This window comes from Leptonotus elevatus, chromosome 10, assembly GCF_054856555.1.
Source record: "Leptonotus elevatus isolate MCC_2025b chromosome 10, RoL_Lele_1.0, whole genome shotgun sequence".
In the NCBI taxonomy this organism is placed as follows: Eukaryota; Metazoa; Chordata; class Actinopteri; order Syngnathiformes; family Syngnathidae; genus Leptonotus; species Leptonotus elevatus.
The window spans coordinates 24167655-24190326 of record NC_141248.1 but is presented as its reverse complement, the minus strand read 5'-3'; the positions used below and the strand labels follow the sequence as shown (position 1 = coordinate 24190326).

At 42.6% G+C, this 22672-nt stretch overlaps 1 protein-coding gene across 2 annotated transcripts; it reads right to left on the bottom strand.

The window, feature by feature from the left end:
• Positions 1–1093: 1093 nt before the first annotated feature.
• il17rd (interleukin 17 receptor D) lies at positions 1094–22241 on the bottom strand. Of its 2 annotated transcripts, XM_086087939.1 has the most exons (16): positions 22109–22241; positions 14619–14673; positions 12093–12215; positions 9356–9474; positions 8787–8907; positions 8655–8699; positions 6905–7056; positions 6757–6822; positions 6621–6675; positions 5552–5662; positions 5219–5403; positions 5000–5115; positions 3913–4176; positions 2477–2962; positions 1861–2120; positions 1094–1781 (listed from the first exon to the last, which is right to left on the bottom strand). In XM_086087939.1, the coding sequence occupies exons 1-16, from the start codon at positions 22226–22228 to the stop codon at positions 1666–1668; spliced, it is 2394 nt and encodes a 797-aa protein (XP_085944065.1). In that variant the 5' UTR covers positions 22229–22241; the 3' UTR covers positions 1094–1665. The 2 variants fall into 2 exon arrangements, with proteins under 2 accessions (XP_085944065.1, XP_085944066.1); XM_086087940.1 differs by lacking the exons at positions 14619–14673; positions 22109–22241 and adding an exon at positions 12295–12440.
• Positions 22242–22672: the final 431 nt, after the last annotated feature.

The following is a 22672-nucleotide window of genomic DNA, read 5'->3' as shown; positions in this document are numbered from 1 at the left end:
AGAGAAAAAAAGGCAAAAATATTTGAACAAATAATTAGGAAAATTTCAAAAAAAAAATCAGCAGAAAATCCTCAAATCAAATCACTTTAAAAAATAAAAATAAATAAAACATCACATTAAAAAGTGAGAAAACATTATTTTTTTCAATTAGCCAAAATAATCACCTTACATTATGAGTAAAATAAGATGGGCTGCCCTGGTAGCAGCGTCTGCCATTTTCTCCGGTTACTTTTATTGTGAAGGTCCACATGTTTTCTTGGCTTCCTGTTGCTTAAAGTCAACGGCACGCCTCCACCCCGGCTGTCTGCTGCGCTTTTCCCTTCGGGCGACGAGCACATCTAATTTTTTTCTCGTCTCGTCTCGCCTGCTGAAAGCAAATCAAAGACAGGCAACGCTTCACTTCAGTCGGCATGCTTTACTCCCCTTTCTGGAACTTGGGTTTCGGTTGAAATCCCGCCGTCCGCTGAACGACTTTCCAGCAACATCACCAGGTGGAAAGAATTCATTCATTTTGACGGCGCTGCTGATTTATTTCATTGAATAAAATACATTAAAAATAAGCCTTAAAGAAAAAACACTGTAAATAAAAAGATGTTTATTAAAATTAGTACAAAAAAATTATATATATTTTTTACTTGTTTAAAAAAAAGAATTACAACAGAATAATATTTTTTTATAATTCAGTAATAGATCCATCAAAATAAAAATAAAATATTTTTTTCTAAAAAAAAATTCAATTTCAATTTTAGTAAAAAATGAACAAAATTCAATCAATTTAAAAGATCCTTGTGCAGTTTGTCACTTTTTTTTACTCGCGACTGCCACATCTGGCCCAAAGCGTAACTGCAGCATCTGTGTGGTGCACGTGCGAATACGTGCACGACCTTAAGTGGGGACGCATGACGTCATCCTCCACCCCTCCCCAAACAAACTCGAGTGTGCACAATTCACCTTTAAATTTTGATTTTTTTAAATAAAAATAAAAACGTTTAATTAAAACCAAATACAAAATTTCTTCTATTTTTTTAATATAAGATAAACCCACGTATAATATTTTCAAATTAATATTGGTTGAAAAAAAATTTGACCAAGCTCAAGGTAATTATTACAAGATTTTTTTTTTCTTTATTTCCTACATTTAAGGTACTATAAAACAGTACATTTCTAGTCAATGCAGAGAAACAAAACTAGGGGGAAAAAAAGATAATTAGAACAGACATTTCTGGCAACAAAAAAAAATAAAATCTATATACAATTAGTATATGCTGTGGTCCCTTTTTCACTTTTGTGGTCCTTTTGCAAACGTTTTCAGTTCAAAAGTTATCGAAGAAGGTTAGAAAGAGGACAAGACGTCTTTAAATGTTGATCAAAATTATTTTTCAACAAACACCGGGAACCGCTGTCAAGTGTGTATTCCTCAGAAATGACTTTTCAGGGTGGGAAAAAGTGCGTGTGTGCCAAATGGGGATGTTTCTCTGTGTCGACGTCCTCCCGGAACGGAAGAATTTCAGGAAGAAGGAAAATCCCAAACAGTCCCGCAGGCGTCTCAAAACTGGGGAAAAAACACAAACGTTCCTGGTGTGCCCGAATTCCAAACGCATCGTCCTTCACGCTGGTCACCATGGCAACTGACATCCCAGAATGTACATTGGAGAACTTGGTCGGTTACAGCGAGGCCACGGGTTCCAGCCCCGCGTTTCGCTCAAAGTGGTGCAGTTCTGCTTTACACACCATGGGGGCGCCGCAGCCCAGAGACATGACAACCGGCGGCTCCTCGTCTCCTGTGACGTGACAAACCAAAAAGTCGTGAGGACGCCAATCTTAAGCGGTCGCGGCGTCCCTATCGGCGCGAGAGCTTACCCAAGCCGGACGAGGACGACTCGCTCTCCGCCAGGGACGAGGAGTCGGCGTGCTCGTGGGACAGGCCGTCCATCAAGGGGATGGACAGCTCCGAGGACGGCACCGACGACTCGTAGATGCCCGAGTCGCGGGGGGGCGGCGGCGGCTCGGGGGAGGCGGGGCCACCTGCCGCTTGCACAGGGGGGACGTCCTCTTCGTCCTCGTCCTGGAGGACGCACGGCGAGCGGGACGGGTCCTCCGGGAAGATTACGGAGGAGGTTCTAAATGAGACAGAACAATATTAAAGATGTGACCTCCCCCAAGGAGCTTGTAGGGGTCAAACAATTCGATTTTTCTATTCGATATTATTGTGATGAAAGTGAAGTATGATGATGTCATCGATATTTTTCAAGCATAGCACAGTGGACCGGGCCAGCTTTTGAATCCTGCAAATAATTGGCAACTTTTATAATTTCATTAAAAAAAATACCCGATTACCCATACACGTGCAAGTATTTGAGTCATCTTGTTAATGGGGGGAAAAAACGTCCAGCAGGTGGCAGCTGAGTATAAGAGATCAACCAGGGTCATGTTGCAAAAAGTATCGTTGAATAGAATTCCCAGTGTCTGTATTTACCTGGAGGTGCGTTCCAGCCTGGATGGAGATCCCTGCGGAAGCGCTGGAGCCAGACTGGGAGCAGGACTGGGAAGAGAACCAGGAACAGGACCGGGACTCAGGCTGGGTCCGAGGCTGAGGTTGAAGCTGGTGGCGGGGGCGGGGGCGAGCGAAAGCGCGTTCTTCCTGGGCGTCCCCTCGCCGCTTTCGGGCGTCTTCACCAGCACTTCGTTCAGAAGCAGGCCGCCGTCCTGCCGGGAGGACGGGGCGGGCGCCTCGTCGTCCCGGGGCGACGAGCAGGAGGCGGCGGGCTTCTGGAACCAGTCCGGGTTTTGGCTGATGTGCTGGTGCATGTTGCAGATGGCCACGTAGAGCGAGCGGCCCGACTTGCTGCGGAAGTAGTTCCTGCGCGAGATGTTGAGCGGCTGCGAGTCGCGCTCGGCCAGACCCGAGTGCCCCGAGTGCAGGCGAGCGAACAGCTGAGGCAGCTGGTCCATCAGCTTGAACCTCAACACACAACACGAGTACACAAAATCACTCGAGGTCTCCATTATAAGACGAGCGCAGCTGCGTTTCTTTTGCATCCACAAGGAAATCGAGATTCATTTCACTTTCATTTTAGAAATTCAAGCATAAAACAATTGTTTATAATCATGAAAACATCTTTGGAAGAGTAAGAATGCTCCACTATTATATAACTATGTATTCTCATTCATATTAAATTAATGTAAACATGAGAAAAATCCATCTAAATTTAATACAATTTGAATCTTTAACATTTAATATTGTATTTTAAATAGAAAATACCGTATAAAACTAAACTTTTTTTTTTCATTGAAATTTTTTTGAATCAAATAATAAATATTTATATAATAATAAATCTGAGTCAAATTATTTAAAGAAAAATGTTAACTTATTTTTAAAGTAAGTGTTAATATTTTATGGTTTATTTATTCATAATAAAAAATATACATAGACACAAAATAATTTGAATTGGTGTCTGTTTAAAATTAAAACATGTGTATTTTATTTTTACGATTATATATATATATATATATATAAAATTGAACTACAATAAGCATTTATTTGGATGAAATTAGATTTAAATGTTTATGACCCTGATGGTTAAAACTAATACACCTTGATGATTATTATTGTTAAATTGTCCATTTTTAATGATTTTTTTTTTTTTAGAAGAATAAAAATATACAACATTTGTATAATTTATTGAAATGAATATGAAATGGGAAAGGGTAGTAGGTTCCAAACTGATTTCAGTGTGCCCCTATTGCACAAGTTAGTAAATAGGTCACATGACCTGGAAGCTATTGAGCTAAAATGCTCATTTTTATGTGTTAAAATTGACAGAAACCCTTGAGAGAAGAGAGTGAAACGGAAATTCAAGAGTTTCCCCTCGCCACGAACGAGCATGTCTGATCTTTTCTTTTCTTGCGTACCTGGGAGCCAGACTGAGGACGGTGGGAATGTCGTTCTCCGTGGAATAGTCGAAGTAGACGGCCATGTAGCGATGGAGCTCGCCGGCGTGGCCGCGCTCCTCGCTCTCCTTGCACTTGGCCTGCCGCAACTTCTCCGCGATCATGGCCACGCCCACCACAAACAGGTCGCCGCCGGACCCCACCGACGGACAGCCGGCGTCGCCGCTGTTGCCGCGGCGACCCGCCGGCGTCTTTCCTCGGCGGCTCTTCCTCTCCACGAAGTAGCTGCAGGGACGTGGGAGGTCAAATCAGTTGATATGAGGCCGGCAGATGCTAACGGAAGTAGCATGTAGCAGTCAAGAGGAAACGTTTATATTTAGAGCGCTTTTGCACCATCTAGTGGTAGAAAGCGCAAGTACACTTTCAGCATCAGCAAGGCTGATATGAAATTAAAGTTCCTTTAACACAACTAATTTATTTTAGCACGCGATTAATGACCGCCCCTTAATTGGAAAGCCTGTATTGGGGGAATTCCAGTCGCCACGCAGCAGACACGTCCACATTAACATTTTGCAGTAATAAATGGAATAATATTGCTTTTGAAGATCACTGCCATCAAGTTGTATTTTACAATTTTAAAAATGTACAGAATTTCACAAGTCACTTCATGTTAAAGATTAGATATCTCTTAATAGGAAAATAAAAATGTCACCAATGTTTTACAGATGCAATTATGCCATCTAGTGGTAGAAAATGACCTCAACATAAATCAATATCACACGTTTTTTACAGTACAGTGCATTTTTTTTTAATTTTAACTCAAATTATTATGAAATTACTGTATCAATTACTGTATCAATGACTGAAAGATGCAGCCATTTTAGTTAAAAAATCTAAAATTAAAGATTAATTGTGAGTTAACTCTGGAAGTCGTGCAATTCCGATTAAAACATATAATTACCTGACACCCCTTGAAAATATAAGTTTGTCTATTTAGCTACCAGCCAGCCATCATCTGTCTCTCCACAGTGTAGAAGAAGAAGAAGAAGAAGAAGCAGGGAGGAGGAGAAGGAGAAGAAAAAGGAAGAGGAGGAGAAGGAGGAAGTACCGAAGTCCTTTGGAGCAGACGGTGATGATGAAGTTTGCTTCGTCCAGTTGCCTGCTGAGCCACGACATCGGACCTTCCCTGCACATCTCCAGATGTTCCCACAGGTCCAGCACCACCTGACCACCAACACGATTGGCAGGTGAGGACAAAAGATGAGTGACAGGCGGGGACCGCCCCCCCCCCCCTCCCCGTCCCGCGCACTCGGCCGCCTTTTGTCACCTCGCAGCCGCAGAAGTCCTGCAGGAAGTAGGCGAAGCTCTGTATGACTCCGGCGTGCTTGGCTCCGTCGCGATCCGAGTAGCAGATGAAGACTTTGGGGCGGGGCCACGGCCTGTCGGCGTTCAACGCCGCGCTCTGATGGGACGATTCGCTGGTCTCCTCGTCCAGCTGGCTGTAGATGTTCTCTAGCGGGGGTCGCGGTCCGCCAATCAGCATTTCAAAAGGTTTGCTTTTTCTTTGGCTTTTTTTTGGACGATTGCATCACTTTGAAAACACACTTCCTGTTCCACCTGGTACGACAGGTGACCGAGCGGAAAGACGCTTTTCTCTCACCTTGCTGCTTCTTACGGCACATGACTGTGAAGAGTGTGGCGAAGGCCGACATGATGACCAGCGGCACCGTGATGGCCATGGCGCGGATTGGCCCCGCCCACGGGGAGTGCACTGCAGCGTGACAAAAATGCACCTTTCTTAAGATCAAGCACAACATCCGCAGTACATATTACATATTGTATATGCAGATATAAATAGTGTTGTCATGATACCAAAATTCTGACTTCAGTATTGAGTAACATTACGCAACCTTTGGCACACTCACCAGTACTGAAAATCAATATATCATAAATCGTTTTTTTATAACATAATTCTATGAACATGTCATTTCATTTTATTTGTAATCATGAAATTGTTAGATTTGATAAAAGTCAAGAAAAAATATTTGCAGAAATTAAAACCATTTCAAAGATAGTAAAAAAAAAGTTTATTAATAAATTATGAATGATATATGTATTATGAATTTTAATATTAATCTTGAAATTATGAATATATAAAAAATAAATTAAATGTATTTGGTAAAAAAAAAAAATTTTTCAGAATATATTTATATGCAATTTACAAAATATTTATACATAGAAATATAGATATATTTTACAAAATAATTCCCAGTAATTGTATTAATTAAAAACATCTGGAAAATAAATACTTTATTAAAATTAGTGGTAAATTAAATATTTCAATAAAACTATTTGGAGAAATTAAAACAATTTTAAAGAAAGTAAACTTTATTTTTTTAATTAATTATTAAAGTAATATGTTTTATGAATTTTAATATGTATTATGAAATGGTGAATATATAAAAAAATCAATTAAATGTATTTGGTTAAAAAAATTATGTCATTTTCTGAATATATTTATATGATATTTACAAAATATTTATACAGTAATAAAATAATTCCCAGTAATTGTATTTTAAAAACTGAAAAAATCTGGGAAAAAAATCTTTATTAAATTTAGTGGTAAATGAAATGTTTTGGTATCAAAAATTCTAAACAAACAAAAACAAAAAAATCTAGCCAGTGACAACAATTCCTTGGGGGAGGCAATAAGCCTGCGTGCACCTCACCTTGGCTGACGTAAAACTGCGTTTGCCTCCTCGTGGTGTTGCTTTCATCTCGTACCTGCCGCGCAAAAAAGTCAATTCACTTTACAAAAGGCGGCAAACGCGTCAGTCGACAAGCGCCGCGCGCGCACGCGCATACCTCGATGCTGTAGGTCCCCGGCGCGACGTCCTGCAGGATGCACGTGGTTCTCACCTGGTTGGCGTCCTACAAACACATTCAATTGGCATCAAGCCCACTTTCGAGCATAATCAAAAGGCTCCGCGTTGGGACTCCGTGTTGGTCGTACGGGCTTGCAGCGCTGCAGTCTGAAGGGTCCGTCCTGGCGCGGCTTGAAGTAAACGTAGTAGAAGTTGAAGGCGAAGGAAGGCGGGGCCTGCTCGAAGCTGACGCGGAGTTTGGATCCCAGCTGGGACACGCTCAGCGTTTTCGGCTTCCAGACTGCAACAACGAAGAAAAACCTCAATCTTCAAGTTTGCATTTTCAACACTTTCAATTGGTTAATAATACGTAAACCGAACAGAGAATTGAGCAATAGTATTGATTTGTGCAAAAAGGAAAAAAAAATGACCATATTTGGACACAGAGGGTGTAAACTGATTTTTCAGCTCATTGGAATTAGCAGGATGTCCCCGTAAATCGGTCAGAAAATGAAAATGACCGAACATTTAAAATACTGATGATCTGCCAAGAAAACACACACACCAGGGATGTGATTTGACCAAAGTGAAATGATCTGAAAATTTTAGCCGGGGGGGGTCCGGGGGCCGCGGGCACTCAGCTCGGTCCAGAGCTCATGGGTTTTCCGTGTTTTTAAGTACTTTCAATGCACTCGGATGACAAAGAAATAGACAAAACAACAGCATAAATTTTCAATGTATATCGAACTATCCCATATAAAATTGCAGTTTTAGTCGACTCAAAATCAGTCACATTCAAAAACATTGGACTGCCTTTGCTTTTAAAAACTATCACTGAGAATATCATCATATATATTTACCATGCAATAAATCAATTAATCAATCATTCTTAATTTAATACATAATGCATGACAAAAACATAAAATACCTCATCATAAAAAGACAATATTGACTAAGATCATCTTTGTAACTGCATACATCAAGACAGTCAACATATTGAAAGCTGAAAAGTGCAAACATGCAGCATTCATTTGCGTTTGTGTCAATGATTAACCATGTTAAATATTTATGGCCATTTTTATTACGTTATAATATTTTCGAAAATTTGATTTCGATTTAATTTGAAAAGTTTACCACTGACCTCAAAATTCACGACTCTGTCAGCAACTGGCGCAGGTTCACGTCTCTCGATTACCGCTTCCGATTGTGATGTCAATAAGGGACGGAGGCCGTAAAGTTTTGGAGTTTTCGTTTTGGGCACCGAAACTTCCAGCGATGCAATAATTTGTTGTTCTTGACTGGAGTTCTTTCACGTGGTTTTTTGCTCTTTGCGTGACTTTCGAGAGCTTTGAAACCTCTCGCACCTTCGTCAACGGTATCACGGCACCAAATGCAAAAAGCGCTTTCCCGGCACGATCGATCTTCCGAATAAAGTCACTGAACAAATTCGTCACAGTCTTCTTTCCGACATTTGCAGATATATCCTTCTCTAAGCGGTCCCATCGAAACTTGTTTTTTACGATCTTGTCCATTTCCTTAACTCGCGGAGCATCTTTGCGTTCGATCACGGACATCTTTCTTTAAACAGCCGGCAAAAAACGTCTGAGAAATGAACAACGGCATACGCCTACGCCTTTATAACAAGCGCGTTTATTGGTCAACACGGAGACTTCAGCCAATCGCAAGATCCGTTTCATTTCTGTTACGGAAACACTAAAATGGAACGCAGGTCGAGAGACGAAATCGGATTTTTTTACCGCTTAAAAAATTGTAACATTTTATTTTTGGAGATAAAAAAAAAAGCGGAATTCCGCGAATTAGCGGAAAAATCACATCCCTGACACACACACACAAATACACACGTGTTTACGGTGATGACGACAACGGCGAGGAACTTACATGGTTTACAGACCAGGTTTTCTGAGCCCAGCAGGACTTCGCAGGCTGCAGCGTGACAACACGCACACACACAAGTTAAAAGACACGCACGCTCATTGGGGCTGCGTTAAACATGAAAGCGGCGCCGCTTACAGTTCGTCCTGAGGAAAGACGGCGGGAAGAAACTGTCGTTCATCAGCGTGGGGAAAGGAACAACGCGGACCATGTAGTCCGTGTCAAAGGTCAAGCCGCTGAACGGCTGACTGCTCAGCTTCTGGAACAAGTTCGTCGTTTATGAAGAAGATGCACGTTCGCTACTCATAACAAGTTGCGACATTTTTAGCTATGCATCAGGCAGGCATGTGCTTCAATATAAAAGCACATGAGTCGGAAAACTGTTCTTACTGCTGCTAATTATTTATTTGCCAGCATACAATATTTTCTGCCTCGTTCATCGAGTGCAATAGCTAAATAAGCTAGCTAGCAGTCGTGCCCCCCCAAAAAAAATGCAGTGAAACTTATTGTGTTGTGTGCTTTCATTTTGAAGGTCTGACATCTGACAGGATGCGGTGCGTCGATGATGTTGCCAAGCTGACCGGGAACGTTTTTATCGCCCTGAGTTGTTACGCCCACTTTTATCGCTTTCTGTGACCCTTCCAGTCACTGTTGAAATTTATTTGCTACATTGAAAAGCTCCAAAAATGAGTGCTCGTTTGTCTAACCGTGTTCTTGTAGGAGAAGTTGAGCTGTCGCGGGTCTTTGAGGATGAGATGTTGGCATCGTTTCCCGTCGGGATTCTTGTCCTCCAGATACACTCGGAAGCCTTTGATGTGTTCGATTCCTGCGCGAACACGGCAGGAAGTTCAGCTGTCTAGCGAACATCACTTGTTGCTAGGCAGAATTCCAAATTCAAACATCCCTTGTTGCTAGGCAGAATTCCAAATTCAAACATCACTTGTTGCTAGGCAGAATTCCAAATTCAAACATCCCTTGTTGCTAGGCAGAATTCCAAATTCAAACATCCCTTGTTGCTAGGCAGAATTCCAAATTCAAGAAATACAAATGTTTTAAATTGTACTTTTTGTTTCAACTCAATGGACATGTGGACATACGCAGAGACTTCCTGTTCCTCAGCAAGCTGCACTTATACGAGTCGTTCTTTGCATAGGATAAAACGATAATAACATCCTCACTTCACTGGGTTGCGTGTAAAAGGCAAGCGTTCCAATGCCCAATTTTGCAGGATGACTGTGTGAAAGTGGCTCGTTCCCTTGACAGACGTCCTCTTCTCCTCGTCCCCCTCCCATCAAATTGCGCTAAGCCCCCCCCCCCCCCCCCTCCCAACCCCGGCTCCTCCACCTGTGCCCCCCAGCCCACTCATCCGCCCTCATTCTCTTTCATCCCCCCTCAAAGCCTCTTTGACTCTTGTAATGAAAGCTTTCCATGCACGGGACATGTTGTTCTCATTAGCCAGACAGCAGAACAGGTTTTTCCCGTCTCCGGGCAGATTCCTGGGCACCTTTCCCAATTCCTTCCTTCTGTCCTTCCTTCACTCCTTAATGACCGACTTTCTCAGGCTTTGACCTCAGTCGCAGTTGCTTCCAAAATGTGTATCAGTAAAAAAAAAAAAAAATTTAAGTCATGTGGCCAGATATGAATTCTTTGTGGTGCTCCAATAATTGACATGACAGAAGAGTCACACAGCGAGGTTCAAGACATGGAAGTCACATGATGTGTGAAGAGAACCCCAGATGATGAAATTTTGTTAAGTAATTATGTTACTTTTTGTGTTAGGTAAAATAGGTTGCTTGTTGCTAGGCAGAATTTCAAGTAAGAAAAAAGTAAGGATGCTTGGTGCTGGGCAGAATTCCAAATTCAATAAATGCAAATTTTGCTCAGCTGCTGGTTGCTAGGGAGAATTTTCAGACCAATAAATTACCATTTTTCAGGCCACTTGTTGCCAGGCATTAGTTTTGAGTTCAATAAACTTTGTTCTGCCAACCTTTTGCTCCAAAGCAGAATTCCGACTACTTGTTGCCCGGCAGAATTTCAAATTCAACGAACACACATTTTTGCTAAAGCTTTTCTTGCCTAGCCTAATTTGAAGTTTAAATACAAATTTACAAAAAGATTTAAAATAAATACATAATAAATAATACATTAAAAAAAACTTAATTAATTAATTAAAAAAAAGAAATTTTTAAGCTCGGCCACTTTTGTTGCTGGGCAAAATTCAAACAAATCTCTCCGGAGTTGTTACTAAGCAGAATTTTGAGTATAATTTTGGCAGGCCATTTGTTTTTAGGTAGAATGGTGAGTTCACTAATGACATATTTTGCAAGGTCATTTTCCAAGCTCAATTGAAAACAATGACAACAAAACATGTGAAATCATTTCATTGATTTCATCAGGCAAAAATCCCAGCCTCTTTTGAAGTGCTTGTAAAAGTAGGACGCTGAGTGAGCGGGAAGACTGACGGGGGGGAAGGAGAGAGAGTCGTCTCGTTGTTCGGCCATCGCCGGCACGCCAAATACTTGTGCGGGATTTTTGGGTCTCTCGGTGGGAAAACAATCGGCTGCATTGTCGCAGTCGGGAGCGTCGGGTTACGCACGCAGATGCGCACACACATTCCTTGGCATCCACATGGAGGTAGTGAGTGTTGATCAAAGCGACATACGTTTACATCCTGGCATGTGAAACATCCTTTGTGTAGGAAAAAAAAATTGTCCAAGGACCTTCAGGGCTCCCAGTTGGATACATTTCTTGATACGACATTTTGGGCAACATTTGATTCATTTGAACTAATGTGCTCCCAAAAACGTAAAAATATGTTCTATTTTACATGTTCCGAAGATTATAAGTATTTTTATGTTTAAAATTATTATTATTTTTTTTTTAATGCTAGAGCATACAGAAAGCTTTGATGCAGCCTTTGAACTGCAGAGAATGGGTGAAGCTCGGGTTTCAAACCAGAGTTAAGTTTTGAAATTGGGGTTTGAAGACAGGTTTCAAATCAGGTTTAGGGCTCCACGTTAGGGTTTCAAGGCAAAACTACAATTTCACATTATGCTTTCAAGCTAGGGTAGGGTTTTAAGTTAGGGTTCGAGAAGCGAGTTGGCATTTCAATTTGGCCTTTCAAGTCAGGGGTAGTTTCAAAGTAGCGTGTAATGCAAAAGTTAAGGTTTCAAGGCAGGGTTATGGTTTCAAAATTAGGCTTGAAAGAGCATTACAATTTCCTAGGTTGGGTTTAGGATTTCAAACCAGAGTCAGGGGACGGGTTTCATGTTAGGGTAAAAGCAAGGGCTGGGATTTCAAGCCAGGGGTTTAAAAGGACAGGGTTAGCATTTTAGATTAGCGTTTGGAGCAAATATCAGGCTTTCAAGACGAGGTTTGAAATGAGGTTTTCAAGACACACACACACACACGTAGACACAGGTAGGCAACATAGCTATAGCGCACCTAGTGGACTGGCAGACCAGTGGACCACGACGCCGGCTTGTTGGTCACAGGCCAGATGCGTGAAGGAGACGTTGGCCACCGCGTGGATGACGTGCTTGCCCAGCGGCGAGCTCAACGAGCAGTCTGGAAAAGACACCAAAAAAAACACAAACGCTGGCGATTAGCGTAACAAGCAAACGTAGCATTTTACATCCTGACTTACTAACTGTCTTGAAATCCTAATCTTTTGCTTGAAACTCCAACTTGATACCCTAAACCCAATCTTGAAAACCACATTGTGAACAAAAAGTCTTTTGTGTGGTAAAAAAAAAAAACAAAGCTTGAGGAAGAGTGAAGAGGAAGGAGGGCGGGAGGAGCTCAGACACGACTCGCTGCTCCTCTTTGACGGAGGTGAAAAACGGGGCCGGTGGGAGGGGGTGGGGGGCCGGGGGGGGGGGGGGTGCGTCCTGCTGCTTAGGAAGGATGGATGAACGCTTTCAGGTCGGCGGATGCAACACGAGTCACTGGAAGGAGGAGGAGGGTCATGTTCAGGGCTGAAGGAGAAGGTCAAACAGATGCTAAGCTAATTAGCATAACGGTTAGCTAACTAGCGACCGTGTACTTAATACAATCGCGGCGCCTCAAAAGTTAACTAAAAATACTTGTAACCCTGAGCAGGCGTATAATAATTTTGGATTTTTCATAGTGGAGATCCCAACGGACGTCACGCGACTACTTGACCGAAAAATGACTACTTGGCGGCCTTCCTTCTTCCGTATGGATATGCAGAAACACCGAAATCGAAACATTTCAAATGATACTAATAGACACAAAGGACATTTTCGCTATCATTGTTTAGTTAGTTATATAAAAAGTAAGCTGCAGTTTCGGCTAGTTTTCTTCTTTTTTTTAAGCATTTGAATTTTGACTTGATTAACGAAATAGTTTCTTTCGGTTTTAGTTTTTGTTATTTCGTAAATTATAATAATCTTGGCTCCTGGCGTCACTTGAAATGAGACACGATATCGGGTTAGACACGCATGGCGGGACGCAGGAAAAAAGTCAGAAACGTCACACAAAAAACGTCGGCGGACATTACAGGATGCAGGAAAAAGTTTCAAGGGCTCCTGCTGGAAATCGAACAGGAAGTCAGCCATTTTGTTGGGAGCAGGCATTACTCCACAAAGCCACAAAGTGGAAGTTTCGCCATTCAACACGGAATTGTGTGGACACTTTTACCATGACAAGACATGGGAAAAACGGCTCAATGCCAAAACTTCAACAATAACACGTTTGTTCAAAATTTCCTTTTTTGTGCTGATGTCATCACAGCCGATCATCTGTGACCGACTCAGGGGGTCAAAGTTCATTTTATCCTCTTTCATGACATCACTACCAACACAATCTTCATCTGAGGGGAAGAAGAGGCAGTGAGGTGTGTCCACGCACACACGCACATGCGCGCACACACACACACACACGCACGCGCACACGCACACACACACACACACACACACACGCACACACATACGAGTAACCTGGCACAAAGCGTTATTGTCATGTAAAAGCGGCTGTGAGGATTAAACTTCCTTCCTAACACTTTTTTTCTTTCATGTTTGATTCTTTATTGCATAGATAGCCGACCTCTGAACCCTGACCTGCACGCTATTCACAACATCATACGAGCGTGACCTCTACCAAGGCAAACTGGAAGCCTCCACAGTGAATTTCGGGAAGCGCTGCATAATGACATCGTTTTTTTGGTGCTTTATAAATATAGTTTGATAATATTATGAAATGATCAATCATACAAATGGATCACATCATGGAATCATTAAAAACTCTCATTTGAACCGTAAACCTGGATTAGGTTTAAAGCCGTTCCTTGGAACCATAATCTTGTCTTTGAAACATTCACTGCAAATCGTAATAATGTCTTAAAACCCTAAACATGGTGTGAAATATTTGAAACCAAGTCCTGAAACCCTGAGAAAGAAAATCCTGCCTTGATACCCTAACACAGCCTGAAATCCTGATTTGAAACATTAACCCTTGCTTCAAACCTTAAACTTTGCATCAAACCCTGAATTAATTCAATTAATTTAAACCTGAACTTGATTTGAAACCCTACTTTTTTGACTTCATTTTCAAAATCCTGCTTTGAAACCCTCAACAAGTAGAAGTTGGGATTTGAACACGCACGCGCACGCACAGACACACACACACGCACACACAAAAGGGTGACGTGAGTGCGCGACTCGCTCATGGTCACGGACAAAAGGGCGGCCGGCCAGGAATCGGACACGGCTCAGGAACTTGACTTGAACCCACAAAAAGGACAAAAGAGGAGGAAGCGGGGGTCTCTAAGTGTGCCTGTGCACGTGCACGTGCACGTGCGTCTAAGGGCAACATGAAAGGAAAACAACATTGATGCTGAACTCGGGTTTCACTTTTTAGCACTGGATTTGTTATTTTTTTGTTTTTGCAAAAAAAATCCATACGTCGAGTGTGCAAAAGTGTGCGTTTTCGTCATAACATGAAACTCACTGTCGCTTCTGAGCGTGACGGCCAACCTGCGACCCCCGTCGGCCCCGGGCTGCATCTGCGCGTTTGAAAAGACACAAGAACATTTGTTACGATTCACAACCAGAAGCACAAAATCCAAACATTTGATGCGGCCTGGAATTTCATCTTTGTCAAGTTCCCGTTCTTAAGCCCCTTTCACGCTGTCCAGTGGATTCCGTATGAAATCCCACCAACACATTTGAAAGGGCTCTGATGCCACAATTTTGCAGGGTGTGTGTGTGAAATTGTGTCGCTACGCTTTTATGCATTGGCCCCCATGTGGTCGCCCCCCCCAGGCAGTTGTTACTCACAATGCACTGGACACCTTTGAGGCACTTTTACAACTTTGACCTGCTTGTCGCGTCAGACACGCACGCACACGCGCACGCACACGCACGCCAGCCGGCTTGTTAGAGGTGTCAGACAATTGTAACATGTACACAACAAGCACACACGAACACCTGAAAGCAATCAGACAGATGTCCCACTGTGTGTGCGTGTGCGTGCGCGTGCGTGCGTGCGCGTTGCCTATTAGCAGCCACTGTAACTCAAGCGTCGGCGCATGCAGGCATGTGTTTGTCGTTATGAACTTGTGAGGACCCTCATTGCCCTCCAACCAAACTCACACACACACACCAACACCACCATTGAACCATCAAACAAGCCTTTGATGCACTCACACAAAAACACACACACGCACATTAAAATGTCCTCACGGTAAAGGCGGGATAAATTAGTGGCAATGCAACGTGCAATTATTTGCCTTGTTGCCACTTCGAATCGGGCCGAAATATCTTAAAATGTTGGATGCGTCGTGCTCCAAATAACTCTTCAATCATCTCGCTCTCGCTATCAATTTAGCGGCGCCTACGTGCTTCTCCATTTCCGCTTTTCCTTCAAAATAAACTTCGGCCCAAAGAGGAAGTTAGAAAAACAATGACAAAAATTTAACAAATAAATCCGCTGTCCTTTACGGATGGGATGGCACACAAACACAAAGACATGACCACACACATAAAGTAGGTCCAAGTAGTGCTTGTTGAGCTCATGATTTACGGGACAACCATGAACGCAACACAGATTTTTTTTTTTTGTGTGTAGCGGAAGAAACAACTTATAAAAAAGGCAGGAAGTGGACACGACTCGGGGGGGCCGCCCAACTGCTTTGTAAGCAGCGCTCTCACCTTGAGCCACGAAAAGGTGTCCACCCTCGTCACTCGGAGACCCCCTCAAACTATCGGGACGTTTTTTCAAAGAGACAGGTGGTGTTGCTTTTTTCAGGTGTTTCTCTCTATAATTATAATCATCATGGAGCAGAAAGCAACTCCTCCCACTGCCACAAACGGGACCTCGCAGCTAGCAAAGAAAAAGCAAAACAGGACTCAAGATTGATTTGCAACCGAGCGGCGGCTGTCAGTCTGGGATGCCTGCTTGTGATTGGACAATGCCTTGGAATTCACCCAAAATGGTTGCTTCAAAAGCACAATGGCCACCAACTTCCTGTTCAATTTGGGGCACGGGTCCTTGAGACTTTTTGGTGTGCCGTATTAAGATTTCAAAATTCCATGTGCTTCCGTGTCCCGGGGCTTTTGAGTGAGTCACTTCCTGTTGTTTTTCAGGCATCAGCACGTGAGAATGTTTTGGGGGAATTTGTTTACAATACACGCGTCCAATCTATTTTGGTGTGGATCGTTGTATCGAGGGATCACAATGAAGCCGATTCCCAAGAAGTAGTTAGCTTGGAATTCACCCAAAAATGGTTGCTTCAAGGCAAAATTGCTAACTTCCTGTTGGTTTTTGGGCACAATTGAACCTGAGACTCCTTACATCTGTATTGGGGGGGGAAAAAAACACAGAAGATGAGAGGCAATGCTTGAAGCTAAATAAGGCTAAAGCTCAGCAGAATTTCCCTCGGGGGGGGGGGGGGGGGGAATCCCCAAACAACTTCCTGAGCTAATCACCCAACTAATTGCAGCCTGAGCTGGTGGAAGGTGCGGCGATTAATCACAGCGATGCTGCGAGGGGAGGAGGCGGAGACTGGAGGGAGGGGGGGGGGGGAAGATGGCTGGAGGAGGGAAGTCAAGGGGGATGGAGGAGGTAACAATCAGCAGGCCTGGAGGGAAGGAAAGAGGAGAAGGAGGAATCTGATTAAACAGGAAGTGGCTCAATTATGTCCGTCCAGCTCCATTTTGTTTGTGGACTCGCTTCCAGATGTGCAAGTTTCAAGCCCAAAAACACGTTTGTGTAAAATGTTTGTTTAGCTTTGATCAAAAGCACGAACTGTCCAATGAGCTTCTTTTATTTTACTTTGTTCTTTCTGTTAGCATAAACGTAGACAGACAGACAGTCGCTAGCTAGCTAGCTAGCTAGCTATCATCTACATAGAAAGCTAGCTAGCTATCATCCAGACAGACAGGCAGATAATAGCTAGCTAGCTAGCTATCATTTAGACACAGAAAGACATGATGTACACTGAAAATTCTAATGCCAAACCAGTCAGCGCTAAAAACGTTCAAGTCCTAAAAAAAGCAAAACAGACAAGTTTTGCTATTAAGCTGTCAGCCATTTTGTCTTGGATATCTGCTTCCGACTGGGTCACAGTTGAGAGAATTCCCTTCTAGGAGTTTGTCGACGTACCCAAGTGACTGCTAACCAAAATGGCTGACTTCCTGTTCAATTCCAGGCATGGGTCCTTGAGACTTTTTCATCCGCCATATGTTTCGCTAATTGGTGAAGCTGGAGCTGATTTCTTTCACTTCACAAGCAGCGCGACTGAATGAGTCATGTCGCCTCTAACCAAAATGGCCGACTTCCTGTTCAGTGACTTGCGAGGGTCCTTGGGACTCTTTTGTGCATTCAATTTCATGTCCATTGGCAAAACTGCTGTCTCGGGGCTGATCTATATTTCCATTTCCGTTATTTACTACGGAGGAAAACAAGCGGCTCACGTTCCACTGCTCATATCTTTGTTTGCTGTCGTAAGAACGTAATCCACGTGCACTTTGCATTCTGGGGGAAACCAAACAAAACATTAAAATGCCACCGGAAAGCAAGACTTTCCTTCTTCCTGCATTTATTTTCCAGACACATCTGGAGTTGTCATGAGGTCGGCAACGCCCCCCCCCCACCCCCACCCCCAAGTGTGTGTGTGTGTGTGTAAGTTGAAAATAAAAGAAAATTTCTCAGAGTAAAGCTGTGATCAGCAGCTGTGCAGAAGGAATTAGTCCGCACAAAAAGTGAGGTGCAACAATGCAACCTGAAGAAAGAAGCGTGTGTGTGTGTGTGTGCGTGTGTGTGTGTGTGCGTGTTCAGCCAAGCAGAGATTTCCCACCAACAGGAACAAAACCTGCAGCTTCCACCTCCTGCATGACTGCTCCTCAATAACCGCCCCCCAACAGTCCGACTCCTGCTGAGATTGTGACTCCTTTACCCCCCTCCAAAAAAAAAAAAAACTCTGAACAAATCCTCCATTCCATACATCCATGTGCAAATAAAAAAACAGCGTTTAATTAATCAAAGCTTTCGTTGAATAACGAAGAAAAACAAACTTGTGCAATAAGTACTTCTCAAACTGACTGGGGTCCATGAACCGTAGCTTGGGGTGCCCCAAATTAATTTGAAACTAATTAGTTGGTATTGTTTATTTTGAATTCTACAAACCGGGACCAGCGCGCCAATAAAACAAACTTAAGAATCCATTTCCTTATCCAATTAAAAGCTGTCATTAGAATAAAAAATTTTTTTTTTTAAAAAATAAAAAAATTACAAAAACAAAAAGGTGCATGTTTTTTTTTTTTAGAAAACATTTTATTTAATATGAAACTTGCGGAAGGAATACCCATATAACCGAGATACACCAATCCGACGTCGACGCCCACTTCCTGATGTAAATACACACCGCACTGACCCGACTATTACGTACCTTAAGCGCATATGCGGGAAGTAATTCCACTCCATACCATCGGGGGCGGTAGTCATTATTCCTAAAGGCAACCGGAAAAACCTCTTTACGGGGGCGGGATATAAAACATTGCATACCGGCGGTTACTTTTTCTCTCACGATGTCCATTTTCACGGTAATAACATACAACGTCAATCAAGTCATCTTCCCCCTTCGTCCCCCTGCTCGTTCCCGAACGCACGGATGCACTCCGTATCCTGGACCCTGCCGACTCCCGGCTGCTACCGATCGTCGGCTCACCCGATAAGATTGATCGATTCTAAAAAAATATTCAATAGTGACAGCGCAACATGTCGCCTTTTCCTTCCCGAGTTGGACGTTTTGTTTTCCGCATGATTTTCCGACAGAAATCCCGACGGCGAAAGCCCACCCAGACATTTTATGCAAGTTTCACACGGGAAGGACGCCGAGGCACTCTGATGCCAAAAACATACAAGCCCCGGCGGTACAGGGGGGAGGCAGGACAGCGAGGAACCTGCCTGGAAAGTTGCAATTGCGGCCAGGAGGAAGCGGCCTGATTGTCCCTGTGCGTCCTCCTGCAGATTTTGTTTGACACGGGTGAAAAAAAAAAAAAAAAAAAAAACACACGGCAGGATCATCCGGCTTTGCTCAACACACAAAGGGATGTTTTTCCAAAAGGCGAGTGTTACAGGTACGGGTGAAAGCGGGGAAATATGATCCAGGAAGCGGGATATCTAAGCCGGGATCTAAGCGGGGGCGGAGTAGCTCTGATCCACTGAGACCGGTCGCAAAAGATGACAACATTGATTGAGTGATCTTGAAAGATTCTTCCAAAATGAGGCCAACTGCGTCTTTCGCGTTTTCACTTCAAGCTTCCTCTAAAACAAAAAAAGTCCAAGTTGTGCCAAAACCAAATTTGTCTTACAGGTCAGCTAGCTTAACGCTAACACAAAACGTTATAGATGCTAGCATTGATGTGGCAGTAAAAATGTCAACAATTCAGCAGTATCAGCATTCCGTTAAAAAAAATAAAACGCTATCTGCTAGTCAACGTGATCTCTCAAAGGATTATGGGAAAAAAAGGTCAAGATTCAGCGAACAAGAACTAGACTGAGCAGCATGGCTGTGTTTCAAGTTTTTTTTCCTCTGCATCGATCCGAAGTAGTCAGATCAAACCGTAACCTTTGCTGAGTCTTTGTTTGAAACATAAGAATTCAAGACATTCGTATTACAGTAAGATTTGGCAAACGTGACGTAAGCTAACATTAGCGCAAGCCATCTAGATAATAGCAACAAACAGCATGCTTGCTAACTATGCTTATGTCGGGAACTTATTACTTTCATCGTCATCAATAGAATCAAACATTGCTTAAAGTATTTTGTCTTTCTTGGCACGGATGAATTTGCTTTTATGACACAACTCGCGTCGTTCAGCAAAATCGTCCATTATGCGGCCATTTTTGCCAGAAGATTGAAAAACAGCAAGCTAGCTGCGAGTCCTTACGTTTTGTTCATTAGCGAAAGCCGAAAGGCACGTCGCCACCTACAGGTCTGGCATGCAAATAACAACATTCCTCTTTCTTTAGGTCGCTTCCTAAAACCCCACACTTTTTTTTTTTTTAACACACACCTCTAACAACTTCACACCTGTTAAATAGCAAAGGCCCAAACCCCCACATTGAGCAGCCTTTGATATGTGTGTGCGCGTGCGTGTGAGTGGGACGGTGGCTGGGGGGGGGGGGGGGGGGGGGGGGGGGGGGGGTATTTGCAGGAAGGAATGTTTCAGCGGGTAAACAGCGTGAGGCTTCCTGCAGACAACACTTCAAAGGCTAAAAGGAGAAATACAGATAACGTGGACACACACACACACACACACACACACACACACACACACACACACACACACACACACACTGCGTAACAAAAGAAAAAAAACTCAAAAAGCACTCACACTTCCACAGTAGGCCACTCAGACACGACGTGGGGGGGGGAACAAAAAATATTTGGCCACGATAAAGATACAACAAAATGCTATCGTCATTTGCGGCCACAAACTATTTATGTGTACACAAAATAATGTCAAATAAGCAAAATGGAGCGCACACATTAGTAAGGCAAACTCCTCGTCCTTCTTTCAGCATACTAGTAGAACATTTATTACGTTTAACAAACATTAAACCCTGTAATTTGCCTCACTAGTAACATGCGGATGTCCTACTAGTAAGCCAAAAATGGTTCTATAAAAGTGTGCAGAAATGTCATAAAGTAGTGGGAAAAATACAATACTAGTAAGAATTCTACTCGTGTCCTACAAATGAAGAGTATACTGTATTTTAGAGCATTTATTCCAACATGTTTGAAATCCATCTTAATAAAAGTAAATGCAAAGAAGTACAAACTGCAACCTCAAGCTAACATTAGCGCGCACACACACACACATTAGATGATGACCTCACCTGTGTGCAGACACACAGAAGATAACGGACAGACAGACACAAACACACCATTTAACCCCTGAAGCAAGGAAAACTTGGGAGTGCAGATAAAACAACCAAAGTCAAATCAGATGTGGGGATTTTTTTTTCTTAAAAAAAAAGAAAAAAAAAAGAAAGATTAGTTCAGTTTTGGAAGCATGTGCTTGCCAAACATGTGTTTTTAGCAAGCGCAGCTGCTAGCAGCACATGTCACATGGGTCCACAGTGATCCTTGTGAGACCCCCAAAAGCAAGTGAAAGCCATCAAATGGCAGGAAGTCAACTTTTTTTCTCCCCCCTTTTTTCTTTTTTTTACTACCTGCAATTCACACAAAGCCACAAAACCATTGATGGTGGGCTCAACCCTTTCAGGTTGCCCACCCCAAAATTTGAACATGTACAATTGACTTTTTCAACATTGCTCAGACGCACATACAGCAACAATCACAATATATAGTTTTGTGATTCCCATTGGAATTTTCCACATTCCAGCAACTTGACTTAAAATACATTTGACACAATTGGCTAAAGAAATTGCGCACAGGTCGAACTGAGGGTAAATAAACAAGCATAATTGATTAAAAATACTTATACGCAGTGACTACATTTTTAAAAAATAATCAACTTTTCAATTTAAAGATACGCAACAGACATTCTTGTGATTGTCCCCTGATTCAGATTCTTGGGTAGAATTGCCGAAATGTGAGCAAGAAACAAGGCTAATTGGTGACATTTTTTTTTTTTTTTTTTAATGCCAACATGTCCATAAGTTAAAACGACAGCAGTGGACAATCTTTACGTGGCCACTTTTTCGAGCAGAGTTCGGCTTGGAAGGTAAGCAACAGATTCCGACAGGTAAACTGACACACGCCATGAACGTTTAAAAAAAGCCAACTTAAGTTGAATTAAACTTCATTTTCGCCTTCAAGTTATCACATTGTACGTGCAAAGTAAAACAAATATGTGACAAGACAGTAAAAAAAAAAAAAAAAAAAGCGGCGACACCTGAACACAAGACAAGTTACGCCATCAACAACAAAATTCCGAAATGTGATTTTTTTTATTTATTTTTTTTACCTTGAAGCCACATCGTTCCTGGATGTTCCTCCTGTTGCCCGAAAGCGCAGCCCAGCTCGAAACATTCCACATGAGGAGTAAACCAGGGAGACACACGAAGAGGGAGCGAGCAGCCGCCATTCCTCTCCGAAGTCTCGACAACTTCTGGAGAGCAGACCAAGCAAGCGCACCGACGCCGCCGATGCGCGCGCATGCAAGCACGCGCACGCGCGTCTCTGTGCGCGTGAGAGCGAGACAGAGAGAGAGAGAGAGAGAGAGAGAGAGAGAGACAGAGACAGACACGGTTCTCCATTCTCGGGTTTATTTAATGGCATTTTAAAGCATTTTAAGGCTTTTAAAAATGAATGAATTGGTGTTGATTCACGTAAGGACATTTTATTTATTTAATGTTTAGTTACTTGATTGGATTTTTAATTAGCAATGGGCTCTTCTTATAGAATACATTCATTTAATGTATTGTAATTGAATTTTCAATTTAGTTGGATTTGATTTATTCAAATGAACTTTACATTACTCAATTGAATTATATACTTGAGGGGTTGATTGAGCAAAACTCAATTGTAA

Coding starts and splice junctions, on each gene's coding strand:
- il17rd (XM_086087939.1), bottom strand. CDS start 22,228: ATGGCGGCTGCTCGCTCCCTCTTCGTGTGTCTCCCTGGTTTACTCCTC. Junction 8,700..8,786: donor GTCTTTCCTCAGGACGAACT/GTAAGCGGCGCC, acceptor GTCACGCTGCAG/CCTGCGAAGTCCTGCTGGGC. Junction 6,676..6,756: donor CGGGGACCTACAGCATCGAG/GTATGCGCGTGC, acceptor TTTGCGCGGCAG/GTACGAGATGAAAGCAACAC.